General features: G+C 47.6%; 1 protein-coding gene across 1 annotated transcript; it reads right to left on the bottom strand.

The window, feature by feature from the left end:
* LOC138608270 (keratin, type I cytoskeletal 13-like) lies at nt 1-12,146 on the bottom strand. The gene is made up of 15 exons (XM_069680807.1): nt 11,621-12,146; nt 10,781-10,863; nt 9,829-9,985; nt 9,499-9,660; nt 9,209-9,334; nt 9,035-9,109; nt 8,626-8,786; nt 8,179-8,439; nt 3,098-3,548; nt 2,507-2,589; nt 1,608-1,764; nt 1,094-1,255; nt 743-868; nt 437-657; nt 1-166 (listed from the first exon to the last, which is right to left on the bottom strand). The coding sequence occupies exons 1-15, from the start codon at nt 12,107-12,109 to the stop codon at nt 64-66; spliced, it is 2,817 nt and encodes a 938-aa protein (XP_069536908.1). The 5' UTR covers nt 12,110-12,146; the 3' UTR covers nt 1-63.
* Between the last annotated feature and the right edge of the window lie 1,875 nt (nt 12,147-14,021).

Here is a 14,021-nt window from a genome sequence, read left to right as displayed (position 1 = left end):
CAGAAGTGTTTTATTGGCGTGTTTCTGAGAACGGCGGCAGCGTGTTGACCGATGTTCGGTTTCTCACTCCTGAGCTTCGGAGCTGATCTCTTCCTCGTCGGTTACGACCTCTTTGGTGACGATCACAACCCTGCGTGTTGTAGTGGTGGAAGTGGAGACAGCAGGTCTGCAGGGAAACACACATAAAGAGTCAACCTATGCCCTTTAAATGGAGTGGGATAATGTCTACATTTATGAAAGGACGTAAAAACAATAACTATAAAAATGACAAACAAACAGGACTTGTCTCATGTGAGCCCAAACGTCAGCTTTGACTTATTTAAAGTTACATGTAAAGTTAACTTTGTTGACTTTTTCTGTAGCAGCAAGACAGCGTTGACCAAACAATCCATAACACTCATCCCAGTATCACCCCAGTATGGACTGGTGAACTCACGCCATCAGCTCTCCGTCCAGCAGCCTCCTGTACTCGGCGATCTCCATCTCCAGTCTGGTCTTGGTGTCCAGCAGCATCTGGTACTCCTGTCCCTGACGCTCCAGGTCGGCTCTCAGCTGAGCCAGCTGCTCCTCCAGAGCACCCACCTGCATCTGGTACCCTGCTAGCATGCTGGCATAGCGGTTCTGGTTGTCGGCGAGGGTTCCTTCCAGAGATGCTTTCTGAAGAGGAGGAGGAACAGCGTGATGAGATCTACAGATGGCGGTTATGAGCACAAATCAAGACAAAGAGATCGTAGAAACCCACCATGCTGAGCTGAGCTTGGAGCTCGATCTCCAGGCTCTGCAGCGTCCGTTTGACCTCTGTGACCTCAGAGCGTGATGACTGAAGAGTCTCTGTGCTCACGGCAACCACCTTATTGACCTCCTCAGTCTGCAAACCAACAAAAATACAAAGATTCAGTGTCAGACATCATGAGTGTGATTGACAGCTGCTCCTAAATCAATCTGTATGCAGACGACTCTCTTCTGTTTGTTATCAACACTTCTATGTTTCGTATTCACTCATTGTAGTCATGTCACATATAAATCTTGAACTCTTCTTAAAGAAGGTCATACATGAAGAGGTTCCTGACCTCAGGGGGTTCACATCACTCACCTTGGCCTGGAACCAGGTCTCCAGCTCTTTGCGGTTCTTGGTGGCGACAGTCTCGTAGTGTTCTCTGATTCCGGCCATGACGGCAGACAGGTCCTGCTGAGGAGCGGCGTCCACCTCCACGTTCACCTGACCTCCCATCTGAGTCCTCATAGACAGCAGGTCCTGCAGGAAGACACGCCATCAAGGAAAATAAGAGAGAGGTATTTTAGGTTGGTTACTAAGATACTCATCCATGTTGGTGCTTTGATCTGATTTTGACCTTCAGATAAAATCAGCAGTTTGGACTGGGATTGGTATTTTTCCTATTTGGCTCAATCTGCTTACTAATCAAATGAAAAGTTATATTGAACTCTGCATGAACTCGCTCATGCTCAGACTTTCGATGTTTATTGACTGTTTATCAAAGATGAATTTCTCTTTGGTTTCTTCTTCTATGAAGCAGCTTTGCTAAACGTATACTAACGACACATATGAGCTCCATAATGGCACAGTTGTATTGCCGTTTCATGCCCACCTCCTCGTGGTTCTTTTTCAGCTGGATGAGTTCCTCCTTCAGAGCTTCGATCTGCATCTCCAGGTCGGCCCTGCACAGGGTCAGCTCGTCCAGGACCCTCCTCAGCCCGGCGATGTCGGCCTCCACCGACTGACGCATGGCCAGCTCGTTCTCGTACCTGCACACCAACGAGGACATCAACTGCTTCATTAAAAACCACAGATTTTATATAAGAAGTGGTCCGAGCCTGCAGGTCTGAAAAGTGAAACCAATGCCAAATACACTTGCAACTAGAATTCTATAGAAGTCTATGAGAACACGCTCCTCCTCCTCTCCTGATGTATTCCCTCAGTGAACATGTTCCTAATGACTTTATGGTCTCAGTCTCTAGTTTCTTCTTCAACACAGCATGATGTTCATTTAGTCACTGATGCTCCCATTGAGAGTCACACAGACCAGGAAGAGGGGCGGGGTTAGGGCGGGGCTACCTGTGATTGACAGGCCGGCACCAAACTACTGATTCACACTCGACTCAGCTTGTTGTAGGAATTCTCTGCACATAAGGGTTTGAACACATTTCAGCACCTTAACTGATGAGTAAATATTCGGTTTGATTTGAGTCGTGAGTTTTATCAGAGCTGTCGAAGCAGTTTTTTCCTGAAACTAAAATCAGCTGACACGCCCGAGACAGGGACACGCCCGAGACAGGGACACGCCCTATACGAGTATTTCTATTTTTTAATGACAAACAAGCATTAACAATTTATTTTGATATATGACTTTAGTTGAATTTAAAGAGATGTATAATGATCAGCAAATTCTGTACAAAGGAAAATCCGTCTCATGTGACCGGTGATACATTTGACCCTCTACAGATGTGGCATACATCAGATTCACCTTCAATGGGAAAGTTTACTCACTTAACCCTGAAGTCATCAGCAGCCAGCTTGGCGTTGTCGACGGCCAGGTAGAGAGAGCCGTTGGTACTGGTGGCGACAAAGATCTGAAACAAGAGTTTGTAAAAGGAGCTCAAAGATGTCAGGCATCAGACCTCAGGGCGCGGCTGCAGGTTGGTCCTTTGTGATCTGCCTGCCCTGCTGGGTTTCATGAGGCAGCTACACAACTGATTCAATACAGATAAGATTGTCAAATTTCCCCTCATCCTTCTAGTATTTTCCTCTTCATGTACCCACATCATGCAAAACCAGAGCTGGGTGTCAGGTGTCTCTGCAGCAGGTGGTTCAGGGTGTGGCTGCACCTGTGTGCATCCTGCAGCTAACAGCTCATCATGTTACATGTCGACTGAACACCTGAGTTCGTCTGCAGGGTTTTTAAAGCTTTTGTGCCGGAGCAGGTTTATTACCGACCCTGAAGGCCTTTGTGCATCTTTAGTTTCAGGAGCATTGTTATCCTGATGTTTCACCTGATCTCACTCTCACCTGCAGCCTGAAGTCTGCTTTTTAACCTTTGATAGAGACAAACCTGCGCACAGAATCAGAACCGAGACTCACCTTGTCCTGCAGGTCGCTGATGACGGCCATGAAGGCGGTGCAGTCGTGTCCCTCAGGTTTGGTCTTGCTCTCCAGGAACTGTCTGATCTTCAGCTCCAGCTCGGCGTTGGCCGCCTCCAGCTTGCGCACCTTCTCCAGGTAGGCAGACAGGCGGTCGTTCAGGTTCTGCATGGCCATCTTCTTGTTGTCGGAGATGTCGACGGCGTCAGCCAGGTTGAAGCTGGCATTGGCACCAGCGCCGGAGGAGGAAAACCCAGCGGAGGAGAAGTTTCTGGGAGCACTCACGCTGGAGATGCGGACTCCAGAGCCTCCGGCGCCGGCGTGCACGCTGGGGGCCCTCATGGCTCCGAAGCGGTTTCCACCTGAGAAGTTGACTGAGCGAGCGTAGGAGGTCATGGTGGAGGTTTCTGCCTGCTCTGGATGGAGTGGAGAGAATAAGGGCGAGGTTGGACTCAGCTCCTTTTATGCTGCCTGAGTGAGGGAGGGGTTAGGTCCGGCCCCCACTGCACGCCTCAGGGCCAGAGTCACAGCGGGTCGAGCCACATGACAAACAGACGAATCACAGCAGGAATGCAAAGTCGACGTTACACAACGATCATCCAGGCCCTGTGTTTGTTCTGCTCTCAGGTGGCTCAGTCAGCGTCCCTTCAGCTGTTTCTCTCTGATGAAATCTTCTTTTATCTAATCTGCTGCACATTCTTACACTGCACAAATACCTGGAGACCCTCGACCTCCTCCATCTCACATCCACCTGGATTCCTGTCTGCGTGTTCAGACCTGTCTGTTGTCTCTGAGCTTCCCCTGTCTCCTCTTTTATTGTGAAAGCAAACAGTGGGCTCCTTTGTTCAGGCTTTGTTTGCTGTGACCAAACAGGGCAGGAAACACACTCAGGAGCTGGTGTTAGGTGACAGAAGAGTTCCCCTCATTGGAGCCACACGGCCGGAGCAGGAGGAACAGACCCAGACCGATACTACACCTGAGCAGGTCAACAGGGCCGTCCACATACTGACAAGATATTACACCTTCAGCTGTTCATACAAACACACAGGACTGAGTCGTGTTGGTATGTAACAGTTTCACTAGAAGTTGTTGTACAGGAGTTTGTGCTGTTAAATAAATCACTTTGTTGTCAGCTGAAACGTCTCGACACTGTTCCTCCACCAGAGGCTGTGCAGCTCCGCTGCTCTGACTTCTCGTGGAGGTTTTTTCATGTTGAAACAGGAGAGGGACAAACCGTTGACACAAACTATGTGGACTGCCCACATAGTTTGGGCTATATGCTGCAACATTAGTGTGCATCGTATATCAGTGTTTGCTGTTGCTGTAAAAATTCCCTTCACTGAAACAAACCAGGAGAAGCGAACAGGTCATCGACTGTACAGCTGAACACCATAAGAGACGTTTAGCACGACGCTAAAGACATTCAGAGAATACAGAGTGAACGCTCAGAAAGAAACGTATTCAAAGATCGTTTAAACTCCTGAAATGTTCTTTCAGAAGGAAAATAGATTGAATGTCTCTCCTTGGGGCTTCGTAACCCTTGTTACTAAGTTACAGTTTCATGTAGCAGACGCTTCTGTCCACAGCGGCGAACATCTGAGAGTGAATACGACACAAGCAACGATCGTGACAGGAGGGGGCGGAGTCAGGAAGAGCCAACACACAGCTTCAGGTGTGATCGGATGCTGGCGTGTAGACCGTTTTCTTTTTTTTTTTATAATAATAATCATCATCAGCATCAACACGATCAGTGTAGTCATCATCATCATGAAAATACTAGTCAGCATAAACTACATCCTCAATGTCATCATCATCATCATCATCATTAAGGTCAGAGGTCATAAAGAGCTGGGTCTTTAGCTTCTTCTTAAAGGTGAAAGGGACTCTGAAGACTGAATGGAGTTTGGTAGCTCGTTCCACCACCGGGGGGCGACAGAGGAGAAGAGTCTAGTTAGAGACTTAGGGCCCTGTTGTGATGGGAGCACCAGGCACCTTTCATTGGCAGAGCGTAGTGGGCGGGACGGAGTGTACACCTGGATGAGGGCGTTCAGGTAGGCAGGAGACGTTTATGTTGCTGTTTGTAAGCGAGCGACAGGGTTTGAATTTGATGAGAGCGGCGACTGGGAGCCAGTGGAGGGATACGAGCAGAGGAGGGATACGAGCAGAGGAGTGATACGAACAGAGGAGGGATATGAGCAGTGGAGGGATACGAGCAGAGGAGGGATACGAGCAGTGGAGTGATACGAGCAGAGGAGGGATACGAGCAGTGGAGTGATACGAACAGAGGAGGGATACGAGCAGAGGAGTGATACGAACAGAGGAGGGATATGAGCAGTGGAGGGATACGAGCAGAGGAGGGATACGAGCAGTGGAGGGATACGAACAGAGGAGGGATACGAACGGTGGAGGGATACGAGCGGTGGAGGGATACGAGCAGAGGAGGGATACGAGCAGTGGAGGGATACGAGCAGTGGAGGGATACGAGCAGAGGAGGGATACGAGCAGTGGAGGGATACGAGCAGAGGAGGGATACGAGCAGAGGAGGGATACGAACAGAGGAGGGATACGAGCAGAGGAGGGATATACGAACAGAGGAGGGATACGAGCAGAGGAGGGATATTGTCATGAGTCATTCTAGTTTAGTTTTGTTGTTGATTTGTATTTTGGTGTTTAGATATTATTTCCTGTTTTCCTTTGTCACTCTGTCTCTTGTTGTCTTGAGTTCGTGTTGTTTAGTTTTGTATTTAGTACATCATGTTCCTGTGTTGGTTTAGTTGCATTTCATGTAGAGAATTTCCTGTTTTACTTTGTAGTCCTGCGTTTGGTTTCTGGTGTTTCCTGTTTTATTTTGTAGTTCTCACCCCTTGTATGTCATGTCTTTTTTTACTTCCTTCCTTTGTTCTGTTTCCCGCCTTTTAGATTGTGTGCCCTGCCCTCATTGTGTTCACCTGTGTTAATTAGTCTCACCTGTCCCTGATTACCCTGTGTGTATTTAGTCTCTGTGTTCCTCCCCTTCTGTGCCAGTTCACTGTCGTCCATCCTGTGGAGTTGAGTCTATTGCTGTGTCCGAAACCGCATACTAACATACTGCCTACTACAGACTCAAACAGTATGTACTGCATACTGCCTACTAACCTGACTGTTAGGATGCCGGTGGCATCACACTCAGAGCCGTCTTCTCCGTATCACGTGACTTAATCGTTTACGTGTGTCCGCTCTGATCTCCGGTCCATCTCCGCCACAGTAGAAGCTGAATGGCTGAGTACAACCAGTGAGCTCCCGTCTCAAACTCAAACATCCGGCCCGATCTAGTATACATCCGGGCATTTCTCGCATACTATGAGATGGGAACGCACGACATACTCACTTTTACGTCACGGTTTTCTGATTAGTCTGATCAGTATGATTAGTCTGATAATACGCAGTTTGGGACACACCGTATGTCTGTGATTTTGTTCCTCGTGTCTTCTTTGGATTATCTTCTGCTTCCCCTCATTTCCTCGTGGCTCCTCGTGTTCCCTTGGACTACCTGTTTCCTGGTTTTGTTTGTAAGTTTTTGGCTGCGTCTTTTGATTTTCCTTTTTTGTCTTTTGTTGGAGTTTAGATTTTGTTTGTGCATTTTTGCCTTTTATTAATTAAACCTTATATCTAAGTCTGCTTCTGGGTCCTCACCTTTTGGTTTCTACTCAAACCGTAACAAGGTGAACAGTTTGAACAATTAAAGGGTGCTACGTGGACTTATACCTGCACACAAACAAGGGAAGACAAAGACTAAATACACCAGGAGGAGAAGGCTAACCAGGCACAGGTAAAAACAACAAGAGTGGTCACATGATCACACAAAGGCAGGAAGTAAAGCAACAAACGCAAGAGCCTGGTATGCATGGCACTTTATAAAGCTGTGTTTCCTCCACTGGAAGGTAGAGGGCACTCCAACCCACACGACCACACAGGTACTTTGTACAGCAGTGTTTCCTACATCAGCCCGCCGACAATGAAGCAAAAGCAGACCTATCTTAAACCTGCATGCTTTATAATGACCAGCAGAGGGCGAAGTGTGATCCTATAGAAGTCTATGAGAACATGCTCCTCCTCCTCTCCTGATGTATTCCCTCAGTAAACATGTTCCTAATGAGTTTATGGTCTCAGTCTCTAGTCTCAAGTCTTCTTCAACACAGCATGATGTTCATTTAGTCACTGATGCTCCCATTGAGAGTCACACACACCAGAGAGAGGGGCGGGGTTAGGGCGGGGTTAGGGCGGGGCTACCTGTGAGTGACAAGTGGCTACCAAGGACACCTGTCAATCAGGATAAAAAATGTCTGCTGTAAAATCTTCTACGGCCACTAGAGGTCACTGCCTCACTATTCATGTAAACATGGTTGATAAGTTCTGCACCGGCTCCGTCAGTGTCCCGAGATCACTCGTGGTATGATTTGGTGCTATATAAATAAAAACTGATTGATTGATTGATTGATTGCACAGATTACATTTACGGTCATAATTCAGGCCAGTGCAACATAAAGTCATCCAAGAGGGCAGTTTAGTTTGCCTTATTGCCTCCTGATATGTCTGACTCCTGTTCAAACACGTGAAGCACTTTTGTTTTCATGTTTTAAAGCTAAACTAGTCGCAGGGTCTAAAAAGTCGGCGTTAATCTGCAGTTTTTGTTTAAAGACTGTCGTGCGCAGACGGACACAGTTTACAGTGAGAACAGCTTTCATGAAGTTTACTTTTATTTTTGTGTATATTCAGTTTGTGATTAAAGCTTTTATTTTGAAACACTTAAAAAATAAAAGGTTTATAAACTCACTTAGTTAAAAATCGACTTTACTGTTGTCTTCCTGAATGAAGAATGTTTGTTTGTTTTTTATTGTTTACTCTTTTAAACTGTTTATTTCTGGCCCTCAGCCTGTCAGCACAGCAGCAGCACCTGGTGGTCATTAGAGGAACTGCAACTTCAGACTCTTAGAACACAAGACACAACAGACGAGCTTTTATTTTGAAGCACCTCAGCAGACTTTTATTTTCTTGATTGTTTGGCTGTTGGCTGAGTGAGTGCGCCCCCTGCTGGTGCTCACAGCTCCTGAGTGATCTCAGAGCTGGAGGAGCTCACCACCTTCCCGTTCACCAACTCCTCCGTGATGGTGATCACTTTCTGCTTGGTGACGGTGGTGGTGGAGCCAGAGCTGGCACTGGTGGACAAAGAGGAGTCGGTGCCAGAAGTAGATGTGGAGCCGCCTAAACCGCTGGTGGCGCTGCTGCTGCCACCGCCGCCGCCACTGGAAGAAGATGAGACACCGTAGGAGGAGGAGACACCGTAGGAGGAGGAGGAGGAAATACTGCAGGAGAGAGAGAGACGGATTTTATTCATCGTCACATGAAAAATAAAGAGATGTTAATTATATTTAAGAATTTCCCTGTTTTCATGGCACAAACATTTCTGAGCTCTTTGTCTGTTCATGTGTGACTCTGTAGTCAGAGGGCGTCACTTTCATCCTGCAGCAACAACCCTTAAATTCTCTCACCCGCCGCCGCCGCTGCCACAGCCCTCTCCGTCCAGCAGCCTCCTGTACTCGGCGATCTCCATCTCCAGGCGGGTCTTGATGTCGAGCAGCATCTGGTACTCCTGTCCCTGACGCTCCAGGTCGGCTCTCAGCTGCACCAGCTGCTCCTCCATACTGCTCACCTGGTGGACGAAGAAGAAGAGGATGAAGAGGAAGAAGAGGGAAAAGAAGAAAAGGAGGTGGAGGAGAAGGAGGAGAAGGAGGAGAAGAGGAAAAAGAAGGAGAAGAAGAGGAAGAAGAGACAGAGAAAGAAGAGAGAGAAAAAGAACAATGTAAAGAAAAAGAAAAGGAAGAGGAAAAAGAAGAAGAGGAGGGTTTCCATGTGGACGTCATGCAGCAGTCTGAGTAGTCACCTGACACACAAGCTCACCTGGTTCTGGTAACCTGCCAGCTGCATGGCGTAGCGGTTCTGAGTCTCGGCCAGCGTGCCCTCCACCGACGCTTTCTGCAGAGAGAGCAGCCGGTTCAGTTTGTTTATCACCTGGTATAAAGGATGTGCGTGCGTGCGTGTGTGTGTGCGTGCATGTGTGTGTGTGATGCTCACCATGCTGAGCTGTGACTGCAGCTCGATCTCCAGGGACTGCAGCAACCGCTTAATCTCTGTCAGCTCAGATTTAGACTCCGTGAACGTTTCTACGTTGGCAGTGACTTCTTTGTTCAGTGTTTCAGTCTGAGGACAGAGCACACACCAGGTGTTAAAGGTGTTCACTTTCTTCATTCTAAAAAACTGGTTTTCATCACAGTGAGTTCTTATGACTCTGTTTATATAAAGATGTTTCAGTCTGGATCCACTCACTAATATTCTTATTGCTACACTGATAATGAAGTCCTCACCTTCTGCTGGAACCAGACCTCCAGGTCTCTGCGGCTCTTGGCAGCGACGTTCTCGTAGTGCTCCCTGCATTCTTCTATGATCTTGCTAAGGTCAGGCCCAGGAGCGGCGTCCACCTCCACGTTCACCTGCCCGCTCATCTGAGTCCTCATGGCCAGCAGCTCCTGCAGACGATAAGATCACCGTCAGACTGTGACGTGTGACGAGTTCATTTCTTCTTCTAATTTGACTTTTATTTATTGATTTGTAACATTTAATCATAATTTCTTTTGGACGTGTTTTTCTGTGTTGGTCCCGTCACAGAGTGGTGCAGGTGTTTGTTGCTCCCTCACCTCCTCGTGGTTCTTCTTGAGGCAGATCAGCTCCTCCTTCAGGTTCTCGATCTGCATCTCCAGGTCGGTCCGGCTCAGGGTCAGCTCGTCCAGGACCCTCCTCAGCCCGGCGATGTCGGCCTCCACTGACTGCCGCATGGCCAGCTCGTTCTCATACCTGCACAAGGTAAATAAAAAGAAGGTAAAGCCTCTTTAAATCAGTGAAAATGCTGACAGATCTCGACAACTTAATTTGAAAATGGGAAAAAGGTTGGTGACTTAGCAACTGCCAAAAACGGCTGAAATCAGCAAGCTAATTGCTAACTCACTAGCGCTAGTAGCTTCAGTATCTGTTTGCTTCTCCTGACATCACAGTTCGTAAAATAAAATGTTGTCTAAGAGGAAAAATAAAGCTCTCGTTAGCTTAGTTTGGTTGGTAGCTCTCATTAGCTTAGTTTGGTTGGTAGCTCTCGTTAGCTTAGGTAGGTTGGTAGCGCTTGTTAGCTTAGTGTGGTTGGTAGCTCTCGTTAGCTTAGTGTGGTTGCTAACTTAGTGTTCTCACATGTAGCATCTCCTGTCTCCTCATTGCATGTGACGACAGTCTTAGAGACAGCCAATCCACTCGGTAGCTAAAGGGATAGTTATTTTAACAGTGTTTTTGTATCATGGACAATTAGCAAGCTAACTAGCATGGTCGCTTACGGGACATATTATTATCATGGACTGGGCTGTCTCCTTTTACTGCCTCTAAACCATGCTACTGCAAAGACTCAAACTGAAGGTCAGTGACAGCTAAGCTAACGGCCCATTAAACATTTTGGACCATCCGGCTCTCCGTCCGTCAAAGCTCTAAGCTGAAAGTGTAACTGTGTGGATTATTTTCTTCTGGAATCCATTGTGGATCCATTCATAAGATGATTTCCTCTTTGATGCTTGTGTCTGGTTCAGGCCCTTCACATCTTAATTCACTCACTTGAGCCTGAAGTCGTCGGCCGCCAGTTTGGCGTTGTCGATGGCGAGGTAGATGCCACCGTTGACGCTGGTAGCGTCCTGGATCTGGTAAGAAAAGAGCAAAGAAATGTTGTTAACCTTTGAATGGTCGGTCTTTCTCACCAACTGCATTTAACTAATATTTCTGCGTTCTCCATCCACTGCAGAGTCTGTGTTCCTAAGGGGTAGATAGGGGGCGCTGTGCTGAAGCCGAAGGAGTTAAAGTACGTATGTTGTATTCAGGTTTAATTCCACTGAGCTTCAGGTGGAAAGGTGGGATAGAGGTGTATCTGTTCTGTTTGTGACAGCTCCAGTTCAAGCAGGTCATTACACTGGATCTGGTGTTGGCTACAGACGGCTGTAACAAGGTTCACATTTCTGTAGTGTTACACCTGGAGCTGTCAATCATCCTTCTTTTTCATCAATATAACAACATAAATAAAAGCACACTAGATTCAGCACAGGTGTGGGTGCACGACAGGAAGGTGTTTACTTTGATTATCTCTGTAACGAGTTCACGCTCTTCGTCTGACACTGACTGCAAAATAATCCAGGAATATTTCTAAATCAATTATAGACGATGGGTTCAGAGGTCACTGCCCATATGTGTGATCGTACATCTTTGGTAGTGCATTCATAAAGCATGACATTAAGTAAACGTTGATACGAGGGATTCATTAAGAATGATGAAACTACCAGAGAGAAGGAAGCTTCTAACTTCTCATTGGAAGATAAACTGTCAGGTGACAGTGATGTCAGGTACAGTCTCCCTGGTGTTAAGAGGTCACATGACTAAATGTCGGCGTGTCAGAGATGAACCCACCTTTCCCTTCAGATCTGCGATGGTTGCAAAGTAGGCGCTGTAGTCCCGGGAGGAGGGTGAGGTCTTGCTCTCCAGGAACTGTCTGATCTTCAGCTCCAGCTCGGCGTTTGCCGCCTCCAGCATGCGCACCTTCTCCAGGTAGCAGGCCAGACGGTCGTTCAGGTTCTGCATGGTCGCCTTCTCGTTGGCAGAGATGTCTATCTCACCGCCGCCGCCACCGCCGCCGCCACCGCCGCCACCGCCACCAAAGCAATACGAGCCACCTCCTAGGCCTTTAGCACCAAGATAACCTACACCTCCAAGGTAGCAGAAGTTACCAGCGCCACCGCCGCCTCCACCGCCTCCGCCACCGCCACCGTACCCGGAGCCAGTGGAGACTCTCACTGAACCCATTCCCCCGTACACGGAGTAACTGCTGCCTTTCATGGCCATAGCGCCGCCACCAATGCCGGCACTACTGCCACCCAAACTCATCCTTGAATACGACATGTTGAGGGTAAAGGAGGCTCTGTCTGCTTCAGCTGAGGACAGGAGACAGCGTGGAGCGTACGGAGCAGCCGGTGTTTTATACTGTTAGAGGAGTTAGTGAGGAGGAGGAGGGAAGGATGGCGAACTGGCACCAAGCCTGGGAGGAGACACCTGTCCTTGTTTGACTCTGCAGGTAGGTTAATGGGCTGTAGGTGTGTCTGAGAAATGAGGAATCCTCCCATCATTAGTGCGCTCACCTGTTAGTGTACACACATCTCCGCTCATGTCAAAGATTAGACACAAGAAGGGCTGCAGGCGAGTTCAGACCTGGATGACATTCAGATCTAAAGATCGCTGCCTGCATGAAAAAACACATCCAATCGATGTGAGTGGCCTTCCTCACAGTATGTTATTAGAGTTTCATGAGGGCAGGGCTGGCTGACTCTTGGCCGCAGGTCGTTGTGGTCGGACGCCGGAGCCAAACTAAAGACTAAACCAGTCGTTTGATCTAACAGAGTCTTTGTCAGCTGATCCTGAGCAAACAGACGAGGAGCGGCCCGGTGCATTCATAAATCAAGCTGGGATTCAAACCAGAAAGTGTCAAAGATCAGTGTCGGGTTTGTGAAAGCCTCCGGGATTAAGAGGGATTATTGTTCTTACAGGTGTGGTGAAGGTTTTTAACCGAAAACTAAATCATTACAACATCACGCCAAACGCTAAAACACTGTCATGTTAACGTTGGCCAACACGATTCAGCTTTGAATGCACTGGGTCACATCTGCAGCAGAAAGACACGAAGGCCTATTTTAGACCGCCAACCCCACCTGATCTCACACAAATACATGAAAACACCATGACCTATGACCCCATAACGGTGCCATCCAGCCAGTAGGATGACCTGAAACATGCCAGTGTAGAAAGCCTGCATGAAGGCGCCCAGAGCACTTGATCTGGTTTGGAACAAAGACTTGTGTTTGGTTTGAATTAAGTACATAATAAAAGTTGGTCGCATACGTCACGTTACGCATGTTACAAAAGACTACATCCAGCTTTCGATAAGGTCATTTTAACCCCCAGTGTCTGGGCCAAAGGTCAGGTCAAAGGCTGCAACTGTTTCTTATTCAATTCCAGCCGGTCACCTTGTGTGCTGCTTGTCCTTACCGTCTCTCTTCCTGCTTCCTGTCTGCCTCTTTAATGTTACTGTCTGAAAAAGGTCCATGTGTGACCTCAGACACAGAAGGGTCGGACTCCTCATGAGTTCACCTCTGATGGACTCAGTGAGGCCCCGCGTAGTCTGACCTCTGACAGAGATGGTTTAACCTTTGCCACAATGGTCAGACCTTTTCAGACCTGAGCTTAGTCACACAGGGTTTGACCTTAGCCCTAGTTGGTCTGACCTTTGACCCAGATAGTCTTGTCTAGGCCCTGATCCTGCAGTATTTAGAGTTGTGTAGTTAATAGACGACTATAAATACTACAAACAATCCTGAATCAGAACCGTGCGCCTCCTCCACCTGACTTGGAGCAGTCTGAGCAGCGTGTAGCTACGAGCACCTCTCACCTTTGAACCCGCTCTGAATGACTGAATGACAGAAACATTTCAGTCGTTTCAGTCGAGTGGACGTTTGAGAGAACCAGTAAAAACAAAGAATTGAGCAGTTTCACACTAAAGACCTTGATTTGGCTGAATCAGTAACTGGAATGAAAATGGTCTGTGAACCTCTGTTTTGTTTAGAGTCTGAATTTGGCGAATGCATCTTGTTCTTGCAGAATCATCAGCACTAAAGCTGCGTCGCGTGTTTTAATGTAACAACAGCGATGACATGAGAGGCATTAAACTGGGACATAAGCGTCAATACATTCACTTCATGCATACACACATCCTGGAGCGATGTCAGTCTGCTTTTTAATGATTAGAGTATAAGTGTTTTGG

Source organism: Semicossyphus pulcher, unplaced genomic scaffold (genome assembly GCF_022749685.1).
Source record: "Semicossyphus pulcher isolate SPU_LCO1_2020_fin unplaced genomic scaffold, fSemPul1.0.p SCAF_48, whole genome shotgun sequence".
NCBI lineage: Eukaryota > Metazoa > Chordata > Actinopteri > Labriformes > Labridae > Semicossyphus > Semicossyphus pulcher.
Note: the sequence above shows the minus strand (reverse complement) of the source record. Positions and strands in the feature narration are given on the sequence as shown.

Coding starts and splice junctions, on each gene's coding strand:
- LOC138608270 (XM_069680807.1), bottom strand. CDS start 12,109: ATGTCGTATTCAAGGATGAGTTTGGGTGGCAGTAGTGCCGGCATTGGT. Junction 9,110..9,208: donor TGCAGTCACAGCTCAGCATG/GTGAGCATCACA, acceptor CTCTCTCTGCAG/AAAGCGTCGGTGGAGGGCAC. Junction 658..742: donor TCCAAGCTCAGCTCAGCATG/GTGGGTTTCTAC, acceptor CCTCCTCTTCAG/AAAGCATCTCTGGAAGGAAC.